We start from the raw sequence: 19,331 nt of genomic DNA on the forward strand, positions 1-19,331 counted from the left end.
GCCACTACTGGATATATGAGTAGCTACCTTTCACTGCATCCAAGCCAATCATCTGCCTCCCTCTTGACAGGACCTCCACAAGGCCCTTCCAGCAAGTTCTTTTCCTACTTTGCAACACAAGGGATTTTAACTAGAGATGCCGTGAATCTTGTACCCTGTGAATGCTTGTGTTCTGCCATGCAATTATGGCCTCTTCCTAGAAAAGACGGCAAGAATGAAGGAGGTGGACTTAACTGAACGCAATGGTTGTAAAGCACCCTTCCCACCTTCTTTTAAGTTTCTGTTGAAATCCAATTTTTCCCGGTTGCTCACTGCCGCCTCGAATGCAGAGTTCCTGGAGTCTAAAGCCTTGTCCACTGGAGATGCAGATTCCTGAAAGAGAGCGAGCCATTGAATCACCAATAGCCTTCAGGAAATTAAAAAGGAAAGGATAACAGATAGAGCTGATCCTCATGAAAGCTTCCTTCTGTGCAGGGTGTGTTCGAGCATCCTCTTGAGTCAATGAGCTGCAAACTCGCCTGGTGAATCAGGGTGCTCATTTCGAAAATGAGAAGATTGTGTCGCACCCACCCAAAAATCTTTTCAACTCACAAAGCAAGTGCAAAATCAAATTGCTGCAATAGTATGTGGGTCAGCCATTATAGTAGCTGAGGGAGGGAAGAACAAAAACCTATGGAACTGTTTGGAAAAGTTACACCGTTTTCAAGACTGTGGATTTAAAAAGGAAAAGTAAACATTAAATTATGGCTCGGATGTCAAAACATCATAGATGGGAAAACTAGCCCAGTACTCTTCTATTGTGAGTGGTAGTGGCTCACCCAAATCTTAGGAAGAGGCACCTATAATTATTTAACTTAACAGTTGCTCATTACAAAAGGGTCTCTAAACAACTTGCAAAAAGTTCAGATTTAAGGCCAAGCATTAAAAATAAATATTGCACATTACAATAAAGCAATACAATGGCCCCCAAACTGCAGAACTTCAGCAGCAAAAAAACAATTTGCAGTAAACAGCAAAACACTGATCACAATCCATCAAATTCCTGGGAGAAGAGATAGGTTTTTATCTGGTGCCAAAAGGGTGTTACTAACCCTCCCTAGGGAGAGGATTCCACAGGAGAGGAATGACAATTTAAAAGGCTGGACATGCCAGTTATTGAATCATAGTCCCTCCCCTTTGATTAACAAAAAATAAATAAATCCCCAAATCTGTCTTGAGCATTTCCCCCCACTTTTTTACAACATGTGTCTTAAGGGAGCAAAAACTTAATGGCCAGGCCATTTTTTGAAAGATGTACACCTAGCTGTTTAGATGAGGGTTTCTACTGCTACACATTCAAATTACAGGAGATCCACGATCCCAGCAGGTCAGTCAACTGTCAAAACAGTCATGAGGGCCCCCTATTTTGACTTGAGCAGTAGTGTTGAGGGGCAGCTCACCGTGTCAACTTAACATTTTGAATTCCTTCCCGTGTGTGTGTGTGTGTGTGTGTGTGTGTGTGTATCCCAAGCAAAGCAAATTAGCAACTTTGAGTGAGAGAACTGCCGGGGGTAGGGGGGCCAGGACACTGAAATCCTACATACTATACAGTGATGCTGCTGACTGCTTCTATGTATAAACCAAAACACCAGGAGGCAGGCCACATGCCCATATTCACAAATGCTAATGTAATATCAGAAACTCACCCTGAGCTAGTTCAACCACTAGCTAAAGTAAGGTGGCCACTTCTGGAATCTGATTTGAGGTGTCCGTTATTAGATATTTAATTTATTATTGTTGAATTTGTAATGCAATGGGGGAAGGTCTGTGTGTAAGAGTCTCCGTATAGAGACCATGTACTGCTCTGCCTGAGTGTCTTGGGCCAGATCTGAGTGGAATTATACATCCTAGTGGCCTGGCTTATGCGCTTTGAGTGCAGAAAATGTGGAGCGCTCTGCCTCAAGACAAGGAGGAAAGATGGAAGCCAATAGACTTTGTCCCACCTGTGGAAGTGTTTGGGGCTCAGTAACTTCACTCAGTGGCGATGGTGAATTGTGTGGTTTCTCAGAGCCAGGAGGAGCACCAGTCACCTCCCCCTGTGTAGACTGGTAGCAGCTCTCAGTCTTCTCTTCTATCTTAATGCTGCAGTTCACCATGTTCCCGGCTCCATCGAGCTCCAGCTGAGGAGAGGCAGGGCTCCTCATGGACATCCTGTGGGGAGAGGGAGAGGGAAAGAGGGGGGAAAGGTAGGAAAACATCACATTGATGGATTTGCCAAAGAAACATGCCTTGGCATGGTCAGAATTTGGCATGAAAGAAAATTCCTGAATTGGGTACAAGACAGAGCCCCAGAGTAAAAATGGCATATATACACAGCAGCATTCACACATTGTATGTGTGTTTCCTTGCAGAGGAATGATGTTAATGCCACAGGAGAACTGGCCCTCAGAGGGCTTTTGGCTTGGACTTTCCAGGTCCATCAGAACCAAAAGCACAGCAATGCAATTTCCTGGCGCAGAAGCACAAAAGGGGGGCTTGGGGTGAAAGCAGCCATTGCAACTGGCCAAGTGCCACCATCCCTGCCACTCGTAGCTCTGGAAAAGCGCAGGGCAGTAATTACATAACAAACAAAGCCTGTCTCAAGCTGTGAATTAATCAAACTGCTGAAAATAAAACCTTCCTCTCAGGAACTTCAGACAAAAGAAATGAAAACAACAAGGCTGGCTGGGTAATGAAAAGCCAGCACACTGAATAGGGGACAAAAGGAAGTGGAACAATAGGGTGTTGGACAAAAGCAATAAAGTAAAAGGAAGTGTGACAGCTGAACAATGGGGCACTGTGCACGCCAGAGTTTCTGATCTTAGCAGGGCTTTTTTATCTCGGTTCCCTGCCCTTCTCTGAACAAATCATTGTGCTTTTCAGGCTATTGGGTTTCCTCCGCCGCTTGGTTTTTGGCTCCTACTGCCATTCCAGTCTGAAGCCTGTGCCCTTCCATTTTCATCCCTGGTACGTTCCTATCCATGCCGCAGCCCACCAGAGACCAAATAGATTCATCTTCTGGAGACAAAAGCCATCCATGTGTTGGGGAGGAGCACTGATAAGTGACAGCAACTCGTCCCCCACCCCACCCCGCAAGGCATGCCAACTGCATTATGTAGTCTCTGGCTCGCGCGTCCGATGGCAACAAAGCAGGTCTCTCTCTCTCTGACACTGGTGCGCCGCTGCCACAGGAAAGAGCCTTTGCTCTCTGCTTCCTACGGCTGCTCCACATCGTGTTCAAGGAGCTTGGCTGGGGTGCCCAAGTCTCACACTGGGCAGTTTCTGCATTCCTTGACAGCACAAAGGCACGTTGCCGCAGCTTCGACCACTTAGTGCCAGGTGAGAAGTTAATTAATGAAAAGTTAATAACTTCCAATTTCTGTTTGGCATGAAGGCTAGACGAATGCATCCACCCCCACAGAGGTGTTTCCAATCCCCTTCAAGCTCAGACAGTAGAGCAAAGGATCAGCAGGGTCAGGAGAACTGCCACGGCTGATTGATTGATTGATTGATTGATTATGGTGGCAGTGTCCAGAATTCTCCAGGCGCATTTTGCACCTGGCTATCAGATACTTGCTACCAAGTAAAGGTGCCTGGGAGTGCCAAGATGGCGCCTGAAGTCTCCACCATCTGGAGGTACATGTCTGGGGATCCCTGGATCTTGACTGTTTTCACAGACTGGCAGCGCATCCAGCAGAATACTATCCATTATATTTTATTTGCACAATCAGAATGAATTTCAGGAACAAAAACATTCTATTGAAAAATACAGCTTTTGAGCTGTCTGGCCCTAAAATGGAAACTAGGCATTCCATTTGGCAACTATAACCTTGGTTTAAGGAGCCATTTGGCACCTAGCTTAGATATCAGAGTTTCTAGCTAGGCGTCAAATGGTGCCTTAAACCTAGGTCACCACAATGGACTATCTAGTTAACCCTTGGGGTACTTTACAATACTACAATGCTACAATTCTATTATCTCAGCTACATTGCTTGACTGTAGCTTGCTCTTACGAGAATTCACTTGTCCCAGAAAGCAAGAAGGAAAGACACACAGGGGAAATGGAAATGGTATCAACTATAGACCAAGACAGAGTATTTTTAAAGTGTGGTGAAATATACTCAGAGAAAAGCCATCAGTTTCATGGAGTTTATTTCAGTGTTGTGATAAAAACAGTCAGTCATCAGGTGTGTCTCCCTCTGGCCCCTCCCAGACCCCAGGCTATATATCCTTTATTCACATCCTAGGTCACACCTGATAGGCAAGTTCAAACTTCCCTTCTGGAGCTGGATTGAACCGCCCCAACGGCCAATCAGATGCTACATTCTAAAACCCTCCCTGCTTATTATTCTAGGATCCAAACTCCAGACATAACATGTGGTCTGTTCCATTTGAGTGGCTTGTGGAAAGGCTACAGTACAGCCAAACTCAGCCCTGCCCTTACTTTGCTTGATGGGGTGATGGAGGACTAAGATGCTCAGCAAGGGGTCCACAGCAGCACAGAAGCACAAGAAGTGCGTCTTTTACTGTGCACGATTCAATTGCCTCAATGGAGCTGTCAGTCACCAACCTGGCACCCCAGAAATCTCTGCATAGTCACAATTGGACCCATGGCAGTAGCAAATTGTGCTAGGCGCCTGGGGAATTTCGAACACTGTTTTGTCTCAGCAACCGGGTGATCCTGCACACAGTTCCTCATAAAGAAACCTCAGTGTGTTAAGTTTACTTCCTAAGATTCTGTGACTGTCTATGACTGCAAATGAGACATTGAAAAATAGGCCATTATTATCTCCACATTTTGCAAAGGGGGGTGGGTAGTGATGGAACTGGAGGAACTGTCATGGAAACTTTCTTAAAAGTTCGCTGCAGAAGTCCTGTATGAATTAGGGACTGCCTGGTTCATAGCTCAGGGTAGCCCACCAGATATTGTTGGGACTCCCAACTCCCATTGGATCTAGCCAACATGGCAAATGGTGAGGGACGATGGGATCTGTTGTCCTGAAACATCTGGAGGGCATTACGCCGACCGCCTCTGCAACACTGTTCTCAGCAGACAGCGGGAGCCCTTGAAGGGCTGTTATATAACCCACTGTGCATCTCTGTGTTTCTTTATTAAAAGGCAGTGCGTGCCAAACTTCTAGTGTGGCGCTAAGCTGCAGAACCACCAGCAAAGCAGGAAGCTGCCATCTAGGCATGCCCCATGACAGATTAGATTGGGTGAGAGATTGAGCATTCACTTCAATAAGCAGCACAATAGGCCTCAAAAGGAAATGATAGGGCACCACAGTCTGTGATCTTAGCAAGCATGCAAGAGCGCTGGGTGTGTTGTTGAACACCACATTCTTTCTGAACAGATATGTGTTAACCTGCCAGTGATCTAAGTTACCCACTGTAGAAGAATCTGAGAAAGATGGCCTCCCAAAGGATTTACTGCAGTGAAAGTTAACTTGCCATGCCAACATTTCATCCCCCCAAAAAAGATGCAGTGATAAATATGAACTAAATACAGGTGAGCTGACTTTTAGGTACACATTCCTCTTAAGAAAATTTATTTATTTACCATTTTATGTATTATATGTGTATGTTGAGGCACTGGCTTGTGCAGTAGAAAGGAAAACTGACAAGACTGCTGACGTTTTATCTAACTTTGATGAATGAATATTGCATTTTAGTGTTTATTGATTGCTTTTATGTGTTTTATTTGCTGTGATCTGCCCTGGTGTCCTATGACAAAGGGCAGGATATAAGCTAAATAAATAAGCAAGCAAGCAATCCTGCCTTTCTTCCATCATAAAACCCCAGGCGGCATACAGACGGCTCCCAGGTGATCCATGACCAGATCCAGGCCCGCTTAACTTCAGAAAAATGGTGGCCTTTTGTGCTTTGCGACCGAACTCTGCTCCTTCTAAATGCTTACAAATGCTGAGCAGGAGTGCATATTAACTAACTTACCCAGGAAGGATGGAGATATGCTGAAGACAATCCCCAGTGGAAACCAGATGTGATAAAATGAATTTGCTTGTGCTTGGGGACTCATATTTGTGTAAGGGCTCATTGGACTAATATCATAGGCAGGCAATATCAAGCTTCTAGTCTGGCTAGTCCTGATAGAAATGCTAGACTGAGCTTGGATTTCTGCCCTTACTTGTTTATGGAGCGGTATCTTCTACCTGCTATGCTTCAAAACTTCAGCTTCTCCAAAGGCCTACCTAGTCCAGCGCTCTGTTTCCACATGGCCAACCAGAAGCCTATAAGAAGTCCACAAGCAGGACATGGGTGCAACAGTGCTCTACATTTGAAAGACCCAAGGTTCCCAGCAAATTATGGTTCCTGAACCTGTCATTGGCCTACATTTGCAAACATACCATTCCTATTGCATGCAACATACAAGCCGCAAAACAAAAGGCAGGTTTATAAGTTGGCCCTCCATTTTCCATTTCTGATGTCAGTAGCATAAACAGCCCACGCTGTAGTAAATGGTACATGGAGGACCTAAGACCATCTTTGCCAACTTATCATTCATTTCATTTTACAGAAGTGCTCAAAGAACCTACAGAAGGTCAGAGTGAAAGAAACGAAAAAAAGGTTTTTCAAGGCACCCCGTCCCGCAAAAGGCACAATATGCAGAGATGAAAATGAACTGAGCAGAAAGGAACCCATGCTTTGGTTCCAGTCCTTATTACTTCAGAAAGAATGCTGAATGCATAACCCCATTATGCCGAGGGGGAAAGAAAGCCATATTCTTGTTGCAGATCCCGCTCTCACGCTGGCTGGTATGCAGCCATGTAAGAGGGCTGCATTGTCATCCGGACAATGGGGGAATCAAGAACAATCAGTTGGTGGCGAGCTGAAAATGTATTCATTTTAAAAGAGAACACAAAGAGAAACTTCCAATCCTCCGGCAGGTCAGATTCGTATTGTACTTAACCTTTTGGTACCACTGGAAGTTTACTCTCAAAATGGGTCTGTTACTTTAATAGGTGTCTGTTTGAAAAGGGAGCCATTGTATTTTTATTACATGGTTTGCTGAACAAAAATACAGCCAGTTATCTTGTTACAAGGCTTGTTCCAGCACTGGGCCTGTTCCCCATTCTAATAGTCTCAGGTAGTTACCTCAAGGGGGGGGGGCGCTCTGAAGTGCAAACAATGGGAACCGGAACAATTGGCCTGGGACATGGAAAATGTCTTCCTGTAATAGGGCTTTCCTTTTAATGTTTCCTTTTCTTGCACTGGGTGGGAGGGCTAAGCAAAGCTTGAAGTCTTCGAATGTACAAGACAAAGAGAAGGGATGTGGCAGAGGCCAAGAATTTCAGCAAGATTCAAAGAAAGATTGGCACTGATGCGGGTAATGAAACACCCCGTATGCTAAAATAGTTAAGCCTACAAAGCAGTGACTTTTTAAAGTTATGAAGCAATTGTTATTTGTTAATTTGCATCTCACCTTTTCACCAAAGGGTGCTCGTTTATGTAGCATTTGCATGTAAAATGTTTGGGAGTAAGCTTACCTTTTCTTTCATCCTGATGACAAGTGGTCTATTTTTTATTTTATTTTTTGTCATTCACTTTTAACAGAGACTGGATGGTGAGACTTAAGAGAAGTCTGTGACTTCTCCATCTGATTACAAGAAGCAGCCTTATACTAAATCAAACCATTAGTTCATCTAACCCAATAGTGTCTATCTCAACTGGCCATAGCTGTCCTTTCAAGGTCCCAGGCGGGGGTCTCTGCTAGCTGTGCAACTTGAGACCCTTTTCAAAGGGAGATGCCAGGATCTGAACCTAGGGTCCCCTGCAGGCCAAGTATTCGCATGCTCTGTACCCAAGTTATGTTCCCTTTCACCACTGCATCCTCAACTAAACAGATCCAAGTGTCTTGTCTTCAACAGCAGCACTCTGGTGTTCAGTGAATTATGTTAGCTTTGAGGCAGGAGGAGGTACGTGATTTCCTAAACATTAGGAAATAACTATGTGTAGTTCAGATGAGAATTACATGAGGACACTGCATCATAGCTGCATTCTGAAGTTATGTCAACACAGATTATGGCCACATTCAACAGTCAGGTAAATTCACTTGCATTTTGGGACCATATGTGTCAATTTATCAGGGACCTATTAATTGCGATGTGATAAACAGACCCATCAGAAGCAGCTCTGAGCTATCTCTTAACCTAACTCAGGAAGTGTGATGCTGGTCACTTCTTTAGTTACAATGCTGAGCTGACTCAGGATCCTGGGTGCTTCACTGCTGCTTAGCAACAGCCCCTACAGAGAGATCAGTCTATGCTTCACTGAAAGGGTAATGTCACCACAAACCTCTAAACCTTACTCTTAACGTCCTGACTTACACATCATGGGATGGTGGGTGGGGGGAAGAGTTATCTCATAAAAATTTGGGCTTTGAGTGAATATACAATAACCACTGAGAATAATCAAAGCTGAGTGAATTTATCTGTAAGCCCCAAAAACTGAAATCTTGCTATGGCGCCAGACTCTCTCAACAGCGGCTGCACAACTTCTTTCTACTTCCATTGTTATTTCTTTGTGGCACACATCCTGCTATTCTCCCTCCCTGTACTGACACCCTTCCTGGCTAAAATCTATCTCTCCTGTTTATCCAGTGCCAGTAACAAAAAATAGCCACCCTGGGACTGGCAGCATGTGAACATTTGCAGGCCTCACATCTGGAAATGGCACCTTCTTGGATAGGGTGAAATCTCAAGGAACCTATGGCATAGCCATGTATGGATTTGAAAGTTTGAGACAAAAGAGGCAGGGTGGCTGCCATTGCGTATCATTGCAATGTACCCTCCAATTTTGATGGCTTCAAGTCTGTTAAAGGTACCTCAAATGGATCTGCATGGAACAAGATCAATAAAGTTTTCTCAGTGAAGAATGGGCACAAAATTACTACCTTCCTTTGCATGATTAAGTTGTGACAGGATTATTCTAAAAGAACAGCAGTGGTAGCAAAACCACCTTCCTCTATGTATTTGGCCACAATTGGAGAATCACTTTGAGAGGGGACAGTTTGCTTTTTGTGCCTCCAACAGCACAGAGACCAGCTTATCTTACATTGTCCGTCCCATAATAAAAACCTGTGGGTCCAGTATTCACCAGCCTCTTCGGCTTCAGTACCAGCTGCCTTCACACTCCAGCTGAGGGAGAGGAAAGGGCTGAGCAAGGGAAGCTGTCCCATGACAAGGAAGGAACACTCAGGCTTTGCAGTGGGGTGTCCCAGGCCAAGTCCCTTCCTGAAATTGTGCCTGTCACCCACAAAAGAAGTAGGTGGAGTAAAATTCAAGCGGTGTTGCAGCATGTTGGATATGAGTAATGCCAGAACCAATGAAGTCCATGGGTGTCCATGAAAGGGGGTGCGCCCCCCACAGATCCCCAGCCTTTATATTATTATTATTATTAGGAGTATCTGTGCCAAAACCAGGCCTGAAATGGATCTAGAAAATCAGATTCTTCCAAGTGCTTATATTTGAATAAGCTCAAGCATTTGTAGAACCTGACACATGAAGCAAAATGTACAGGCACTGTTCTTCTAAGTTTTTTCTTAGTAAGAAACTAGCCTATTCCCCACTTTGAGTGTTTTACTTTGCCCCTCTCTGCAGAAAAAAAAATCCTCTAGATGCCCATACTGCCACAAATTCAGCTGGGGGAGGGTTCTGAAGTGGTATTCCAACTGCTGGGAAAGACGCATGTAGCATGGTTTTGGGTGTTTATTGGGCAGCGTCTGGGGTGGGATGGATCCTGAAAGACAAAGAGAGATGCTTGGGGTTGCCAACTCGTTGCTCCATCAGGGCTCCTGTGCCTCGGATGTAGGTGCAATTTTAAGTGGGTTATTAGGGGTAAATGGTTTGAGGGTTAACAGCCAAAATATGAGTAGAATAGAAATCCCCCATGCTACACAGTATATAGCTAAATCATATTTAGCCCCATATATATGAAAATTTTAATACACTGGATTCTATTCACACCAAACGTAGAACAAAAGCAGACTGCTCACAATGTCCATATTGTAAACGGAGGCTTCAGTTCATAGAGGTTTGCCTTGACAAGAATGAGTGTGCTACAGAAGAACCAATAGACAAAACCAACATGGGTTTTGTGCTCTATTTTTCTCCCCTTGGATTTGCGATACCCCCTTAGACAGACCGTCAATGCATGAACAGACCAGATCGCCAACTCGTATAAATGAACATGATGGCACTAGCCCTCTGCAGATGATCATTTGATGACACTGTGCAACAGCTAAGAGAATAGCTGTTGATACAATCCCTCCTTTTATAGATATGGCTTGCCTTCTGTTTGGTTCCAGCATCCTTGCATAGAACTAGTTGGTATTCCTAACTAACTTGACTTATTCCTAATTGCTAACTCTGCAACAGATTTTAATTAACAGTTTGTATTTAAAGTTACCTCATTCCAGTCATTTTTTTAAAAAAGACATAGGAAAATCGATTGTTTATGAAGGAGCTAAGAACCCGGGCCCCTTATGGCAGTAAGAAAGCAATTAGGGTAAGCATGATTTTCATCCCCCCTTGAGGTAGGCAAGAGTCTTTCTAATCAAGAGTGTGGGAATTTGGGTGCCTGAAGCTACCCATCAGGTGAAATTCCTACCACGCATCTACTAACACAGCCCTGCTACTCTGTGCATTCAGCTCCAAGACAACCTGGAGATAGCCAAGAGGACAACAGTGAAGGTTTACAATTACAGAGAGTTTGGTTCATTCCCAGAGCCCTGTGCCAGGTAAGCTAGTTTAACAGTGGCGTTTGCACTCTTATGCTTTAAAAAATGTTCCACATCACATACATTCTACACAAACAACAGTGGAGATCTTGCAAAATGAACACATCATGGTAGCACATTTGCATAAGAGTGCTCATTTATTATTACAATGTGTTGTATGTGGGATGGTTCAGACACCTCAACCAGTTCAAAATACGGTCACAATAGAGCTGACTGGAACCACTTGATGGGAATGTACTGTATCTGTTTTTAAACATATTCACTGGTTACCAGCCAATTTTCAAAGTAAATTTTAAATTGATGGTGCTTACTTTTAAAGTCCTGCAAGATTTGGACCTGGATACCTGAAGAGATGATTACTTCATTATCAACCTGTCCAAGATTTTTGTGATATCATCAATATTGTTAATCATGAAAGTAAATATTTTGCTTACATGTAATTATCACTATCTGTTCTTCATGCGCTTCATTTTCTTCTGACCTCACTCCTCCCATCCCCAAAACCATGTGTATGCATATATGTGTATGCATTACAGTCAAGTAATAAGGACAGAGAGAGCTCATATCAGATACACTGATTTGGGCAAACCATGAGCTAGGCTTGTTGATTTAAGCAGGTCCATCATTTGACTATGCAAAATGTGATGTTTCACAGCTGAATGTGTGAACAGACTCAACTGCAAGCAACTGTGAGGTGATATGAAAGATCTGCCTGTTTGATGTGTGATGGCTCATTCACACACATATATCAACACTTGCTGATGCAAGTGATCAGTATGCATGGGGGAATTGCTTGGGACAGCTCCAAAGAAGCAAGAGAAAGTTGAGAGTTTCTCAGAGGGAAAAAATATAGTGGGGTTTAGACATTCCAAAGCATTAAATGGAACCTGCTTCCAAATAGCACAACATATCTTCATCATCAATTTATTAATTGCCTTCTACACAAGATCAAGGCAATATACAATAGAAACAGAAAATACAATATTAAAAAGCTACAAACAGCAGATACATATAAAGCAAAATCAGCAGATACATTTAAAGCAAAATCAAAACAATACAAGATAGACCTTCACAACAAAGACCCATATACCGAGAGGGGAAAGCCTGCAGGAACAAAAATGTCACCCACTTGCAGATAGGGGGTGCCTGTCATATCAGAATGGAATTCTGCAACGGGGCAGCCACATTAAACTCGCTGCTCTGAGTTGTTCCAAGTCTTTGGAACTTGCAGGAGATACTTTCCTTTTTCAGCTGGCTCTTAACATTCTACAGCAAATGGGCATGCTCAAACCTCACTGGGGTGTTATTTGGAGTGGGGGGGCTGTCACTTTAGGGGATTTTATTATATATTTTCACACTTCTGCAAACCCCAGGGTTCCCCGTGGTTTCTCAGTGGCTCCATTTTGGCTCCTATCCTGTTGGCGTTTACCACCTGAGTTGGCTATTACAAGGAGAGATGAGGTTTAGAAATCACAGAACAATCAAAAGTACCCCATACTTTTTGTGTACAAAAAGTCCTGCTTTGAGACAATTATTACTAGTCCCTAAATTCAGTAATAGAGGGATGTTCTATAAATTTTATAGTAGGACCAAGAAAATGCAAAATGACCAATTTTGATGTAAGCATGAATCCAATGCCACATCTAGAGATGACCAGAGTGTTTCCATGTGGACTAAAAGAGGTTACTAAAAAAAAATTTTTTAGGCACATGCTTATCTGTACTTACAATGATCTCTCCAATATCCCTTTGCGCCCTTTTTAGGCAGCACCAGAAACACTGCAAAACACTTTGCAATGAACAGAAATATTCTTCTATTAAAGTGTTTAGCTAGGAGCAGAGAAGGATAAAAAGGAACCTAAAAACTAACCTTGCCCTCAGCAGCTGCAATCCGACATCCCACTACCCTCCAACTGTCTCAATATAAATTCAGCATTGATACTTATGGCTGCCCCAGCTGCTGTGCCCGTTTGACAGTCTAACAACATAACTTACCAGCAATGCCAGAAGCGGCTCCACGTTATATTAAATGTCAGAGGATACACGCGCACACACATTTAAACACACATATTTGAAGACCAACAGGAACTGACTCAAAGCAAAAGATGCTTCCTGTCATTTCTTCAGCCGAAACCGAAGAAAAAAACCTAAAATTAAATCCCCACTAGTATATTTACTGCAAGTTTTTCATTCGTCCTTTCCGCTCAGCACTCCACCATAGAGCTCTGGGTGACATACCTGAGCTTATGCCACTTTTATCTTCCCAACATCCTTATGAGGAAAAGTCAACGCAGTGAGCCTCATCACTAACCAGCAACTTAAGACCAGAGCTCTGCTTCACTCTCTCAATCAAATCACTCTGGCTTGCTCCTATCTGTGTGTATGGGAAAGCAACGAGGAAGTCCCTTTATAACAGACTTTCCCTTCCCATCCCCCAGATCACTTTTTTTCCATCTTCCAAATAAAACTGATGTAATGCAGTTCTTTGAGCTGATGACACGACCATCTCGACTCTCCTTATCTTTGTATGAAATCAGTGCTCTAGCATCATATCAATGTGTGCCAATATGAAGCCTCCCAACCAATTCTAAGTATCAAGACCACATCACTGTTTATCAGCATCGCAGAGCTGACTTAAAAGTTCCAATTTTGCTCAGAATTTTTATCTGGATATACTCAGAACAGCACCTCATTGATGACCTATTTTGTTTTCCCTATTTTCTGTTCTCCTTTGCATTGCTGTTTATAAACCCCTCTCAACCTCTCTCCTCAATGTAAGAAAGCAAGTGTGGCTTCCTAGGACATGCAACTGTTCTGAAGCAGCAGCTGCCTTTGTTATCACGGGAAGTGCATGCGCTGAACTGAAAAGAATAGCAGTTCAATGTCTAAACAATATCTAGCAAATTTGTCCTGTGGCACTTCACCACACACCTTAGGGCCCACTACAATCTGGATACTATAAGCTATTTTTTTAAAGATTGTGCATTAATAAGATACTTCCTGGAAACACAAGAGGAAGTATCTCATTAAATAAGTTGCAGGGAATGGTAGTTCATCTGAATGCAGCTCAGTATCAGAAAGTTTTTAATATTTGATGTTTTATTAGGTTTCTATATGTGTTGGAAGAGCCCAGAGTAGCTGGGGTAACCCAGCCAGATGGACAAGGTAAATAATAATAATAATAATAATAATAATAATAATAATAATAATAATAATACATTTCTGTTGTATCGATCCTGCTGCTATTCCATAGACTAGAATCAATAGTACTCTGATTCGGAGAACAGATCACCTGCAAATGTGATTGCATGGACTTTCTCTTAGTGTGCAAAGTGCTTTACTTTCTCCTTTTTTCTATTTAGATTGTATCAATTTTTGAAAAGTTACAAAAATAACACAGAAACCAAACAGCCCTCCCAGCCCCTCCAACCAAAACTCATGTAATTATATATAAGCTAAGATTATTACTATATTTATACAGCTTTTTAAGTGCCTCCTTTAAGACATTCCCACACTCTATGACGAAGATAGATATGAAAAGAGGAGGGGGAAGTGGGGGAAAGACAGCAAAACATGAACCAGCTTAATTAGTTTGCGTTTTCACTGCCACGAGCTAGTTACCATATAGTTTTAGGAATGGAGCCAAAATGTTGCATATTTGTACTGGTGACTCAAGGCAATTGTTCTTTAACTGTTAGGTCTAATAAGTTCATTTCTCTGAGGAGCTGAAAGCCTTCCAACTTTTGAGAAATATGTGCTTGGCTGTGGCTGCTGCTTTGAGGACCCACAATTTATGCCCCTGGTCCCTTTTCAACTCCACAGGTAAGCACCCTAAGATGCTGTGAAGTTAGGCATTCAGGTCAAAATTAATCTTCCAACAGCCTTCTCATCAAAAGGATCTGAATACAAGACAAGATCAGAGCGCATAGCTCCACCTATTGCTGAGCATCTCCAGAAGCTATTGTGTTCCAGGGATTTCTGACAGATGCAGTCTATCAAGAGTCTCATATACGTGTAATATGTGTAGCAGCCTTGACACAAGTTCTATCAATTTCACAGATGGAATCGCAGTCCTCCTTTCTCAGAGCAACTAGTGACTAGCCATCAAACTGGAATAAACAAGGGGAGGGGAGATGCAGGAGTTATTAAGCACTCCAATTAAACATTCTGGGCTCAATTCAGCTAAGTTGTTGCACTAGCCAAAGCCAGAAAAATGAGTCCCACAAGCGCAAAAGAATTTCCCCTCTTCTTCCCCCATGCACCCTGCTTGCCATCTCCCAATTTGCTTGAGTGGGTCCAGAGAACTCCTAGAACGACGGGCAAAACAGTAGGAGAGGTGAGATTATTTTGTCCCCTTGCCTTAATTTTCACAGAAGTGTAAGTCCTTTGCACCTGCTCACCAAAATAAGTGATGGGGGTCCCAGTCCTACAGATATGCACAGCTCTGATGGTGCACAGAGTAGCTTTCCCCAGTCTGCTCGGTGTCATTGCAGTCTCTCTTGCAAAGTTTGAATATAGCCCGTCAGCCACTGCTTAAGATGACTGCTCTCTTTTCAGGATTGCCCAGGGCCAATACACCATGTTTTTATTCAACAATATCATGGTGCCTCTCCCAGCTGAATATTAATTTATTCTGAAATTTATATCCCCACCCTTCCTCAGGGTGGCAAACAACAAGCAATAAAATGATAAAAAGAAAACAAAACAAAACCTCATTTGGCATCTGGACAGGGTATCTTATTGATCTGAGAAGTCTGCCTTATAGAAGATGAATAGGGTATGTGCTGATACAACCAGAAGCTTCCACTCTCTGACCCCTTCCAGTCCAACACTTTCAAGCTTTGAAACCAGAATTGTTTGATGCCATTTCACACTGCATCCAGACAGGACAGGGTGTGGTGGAGCAAGAGGAAGAGACTGCCCTTTGCTAGCACTTAGGTGCCAGTGAGATTAGCCAAATACTAATCTAAGGACATTTTCACATATGAGACACAAGCCATTTTTTGTTTCAGGTAGTTTGCAATGCTAATGTAAAAAAACCCCAGCACAGGGGTTGGCTCAGTGGCACTAACAGAAGTGGGGGGGGGGGGGGAGAATGTGTAAGTGTACTATGGTGACACCACACAAAAGCATCCTGCAAAAATCAAAACAATCCTGCAATTGTGAATTTACGATCCAAAATTATTAATTTCTTTAGGGATTTCTTGCCCGCCCCTCATCATAAGGTCCCAGGGTTAGGTTACAACAATAATCAAAAGCAACATATGCTAAATTCTTGCTCTTAATCGGCAGCATATGATTTGTGTACCATACCAATTGTCTTTAAAAACTTAATTGCAGCAATAAAGACATAACAAGTTACTGAACTTGAGGTTTCCCCCCATTTATAACAGATAGTACAATCAGAATGGAATCTTACCAAAAATATTATTTCTATGATCTTTGCTAAAACAAAGACAAAGGAAGACCTACATTTACCATTATGATTACTGATATTACGTTGTTCACAGAATTATTCTCAGAATCTCAACCACAATGCACTTAATACAGCACATGCTTCTGTGGTATCTTGTAGCTTTGTTATTCCAGAACTTGAGAAATAAACTCCATTTCCCCATAAACAGTTATCTCTCATACTTCCTTCGCTAATTACATTAGCTAATTGGACTGTATCACAAACCATATTCTCCAGCTCTCGGGTCAGGAGCCACTCGGTCAGAGAGTAAGGTTTAGACTATAGTCGTTATCATTATTTTGGAAATAAATATACAGGGTACTACATATCTTTCCGTCCTCCCGTTTGCCAACAGAGTAACTAAATGCCAGCTGGGGGTGCAGGCTCCTACTTCATTCCTATCTGTTCATCCTGAGGAAAGTCCCCATCTTTATTTTTGTGCCTTGGAGATAACTAAGAAAGGGCCCTGCCATTTGGGCAGAAAACAAGTTTTCTTTTATTGCAGAGTAATAAAACAAGAGAGTTTCAAGAGAGGAGGAAACTTTGCCTCTGCATTGTTTGCCAGCATTCAGTTACACCCGACCCACCCTAAAAGTTTAGGAAGAATGGCATTTGTTTTGTTCTCCAGCTCTGGACAAGAGACAAGAGGCTCTTTGTGTCTCTCGGACTCCTGAGGCACCTGTTCCCCGCACCACTCCATTCCTCACAGTGCGCCCTTATTTTATCCCTGCGTGTCCTGCTGTCTGTTCTCTCCAGCAAACAGCTTTGGCAGCCCCTTCCTACACCTGCCCTGATCTTGCACCCGGCTCGAAGCAGAGGGATGTGGGCAAGGCACAGTTGCTCTGCAGGCACAGAGCTGCACTTATGTCAAGCATTTGTTATGGGGAGCACACGGCAGCAGGGCATGGAAAAGAGAGGGAGGTGTGAGAGCAAGTGGAGGCGTTCAGTGCTGGCCTGGCAAACTGGCACTGAGCTGACAAACCCCTAAAGATGCACAGCTGCCACAGCCAAGGACGGCTCTGGGGCTCAAAGGGCACGCACCAAAGGCCTATAGCCAGACAACACAGACACCATCTCCCTGAAAGCAGTATCGTACGACTTTAAACAGTCACGGCTTCTCCCAAAGAATCCTGGGAGCTGCCGTTTCTAAGAGTTGTGAGGAAATCCCTACTTCCCTCACAGAGCTACAACTCCAAGTGGTTTAACAGTCAATTCCTCTTCCCAAGGTAGCTCTCTGTGGGGAAAGACCCAAAGAAGATTCCCACTATTGCAAAGACTTTTTGATAACTTGTCAGTATTTTTTACTTCCAAACATCACAACTTGAACGTTTTCCCTCTATTTAGACATCTTGATCTGATAATACTCTCCCTTGCTGTACTTGCCTTCCACTTAAGATTGAGGGACTAAGAAGACGCAATTGCGTATATACAAACCATTTCATGCTAACATGTGGGCTAGAAGCTTTAAAGAAGCAACCACAGACAGACATCGAGAAGGCAAGTTCTGCACTACACCCAGCGTTGAACAGGCGCTGCTTTGAGCCTCTTTGCTTCAAGCCATGGCGCTATAAGATGGAAGGCAGAGGTAACTCCTAAATGCTCCTGCATTTTAGGGACAAGGTCCATGCACCCAAGGTGCTGGAGATCAAAGCAGGACAAAATTCCTGCTCTTCCGCCCCCAACCTCCTCTTTGTCTCCTAGTTGGGTGGATTTCTTGGTTATAAGCAAGGACACCTAGCAAACAATGTTGTAAACCTTTAAGGACTTTCCACCACCAGGAGCCATATTGTCCATGTCCCCACTAATCAGTCTCACCCTCCTCCCCACTCCAATTCAGAAAAAAGGCCCTTTCTGGCACAGCATGAAAAGCAATGGTATTCCTTAAAGGTGACACTTACTTTAAGTGCTCAGCTGGGATTGCTCTCTTCTGTGGACTGGTGTCTCTTTTACTGCTGGCAGCCCTGCTGGGCTCAGGGTCATGCTGAGACTTTTGAAAAGACAGGGCAATTTTCAGTGTCTCTTCTACCGCTGCTTATATTTGCAAGTGAGAAAGGTGGCTAAAAGGACTCTCACCCTGCTGTGATGTGTTCTGCCCCTCAATACCTGCCAAAGGTTTCTTACGTGAGCTCTCTTCTTTTTCTCCAAGTGGATGCACAGTCACTTGTTTCTAACACATGAACACTACAAATTGTGTTTAGGAGCCTTCGGTGCTGCAAGCCACCCTTGTGTCAACTGGATCTGAATGCTGTAGCCCAGTTCCTTCAGAAACAAAAGGCCCTTCCTTTGGTATCAGGTATGCCTTTGGTTGGCAGCAGGAGAGGACCTTTCCTGTGGTCGCACACACCAGGACTCTTTACATCCTTTCCTGGGGGGAGACGGTCCCACTTCCCTCACTCTTTGATGGCAACCTGCTGTTTTGTGAAGACCTTTCCTTTTAGACAACGTGCATAATTTTAGTTCTCCTGGCATATGAAACCTTGGCTTTCAACTATTAACTGCTGTCTCTGTCTTCTTTGACTGAAGACACGTCTCTTTACCCTGGCCTTTGTCACCCAAGATATAATATTCAGACCCATCTGTTCTTGTGACTGTAATTTGTTTTAAGCTGTTTTTAATATTGCATTTTGGGGATGCTGGTGGCGCTTTGGGTTAAACCACAGAGCCTAGGACTTGCCAATCATAAGGTTGGCAGTTCGAATCCCTGCGACGGGGTGAGCTCCCGTTGCTCGGTCACTGCTCCTGCCAACCTAGCAGTTCGAAAGCACGTTGAAGTGCAAGTAGATAAATAGGTACCGCTCCGGTGGGAAGGTAAACGGCGTTTCCGTGCGCTGCTCTGGTTTGCCAGAAGTGGTTTAGTCATACTGGCCACATGACCCGGAAGCTGTATACTGGCTCCCTCTGCCAATAAAGTGAGATGAGCACCGCAACCCCAGAGTCGGTCACAACTGGACCTAATGGTCAGGGGTCCCTTTACCTTTACCTAATATTGCATTTTAAGTGGTTGAAACTCACTCTTGGCTGACTTAAATTGTTTATTGGAAAGAAATATGGGATATACTTTTTTAAAAAGTATGTTTTTCTGAAAGTCTTCTGCTCCAAGGAC

At 43.5% G+C, this 19,331-nt stretch overlaps 1 protein-coding gene across 7 annotated transcripts in view; it reads right to left on the reverse strand.

Annotated features, from left to right (window-relative positions):
- The window catches only part of SOX13 (SRY-box transcription factor 13), a 64,011-nt gene that overhangs the window by 28,969 nt on the left and 15,711 nt on the right, over nucleotides 1-19,331 (reverse strand). For 5 of the 7 annotated variants that reach the window (XM_083508925.1, XM_083508923.1, XM_083508924.1 and 2 more), the window contains 2 exons: nucleotides 1,983-2,190; nucleotides 267-372 (listed from right to left, as the gene is read on the reverse strand). In XM_083508925.1, coding sequence (XP_083365051.1) covers nucleotides 267-372; nucleotides 1,983-2,189 — 313 coding nt within the window. In that variant the 5' untranslated portion in view covers nucleotide 2,190. The other 2 variants (XM_083508922.1, XM_083508926.1) reach the window with 2 other exon arrangements.

The sequence above is a fragment of the Podarcis liolepis genome (genome assembly GCF_965112155.1).
Source record: "Podarcis liolepis genome assembly, chromosome: 6".
NCBI lineage: Eukaryota > Metazoa > Chordata > Lepidosauria > Squamata > Lacertidae > Podarcis > Podarcis liolepis.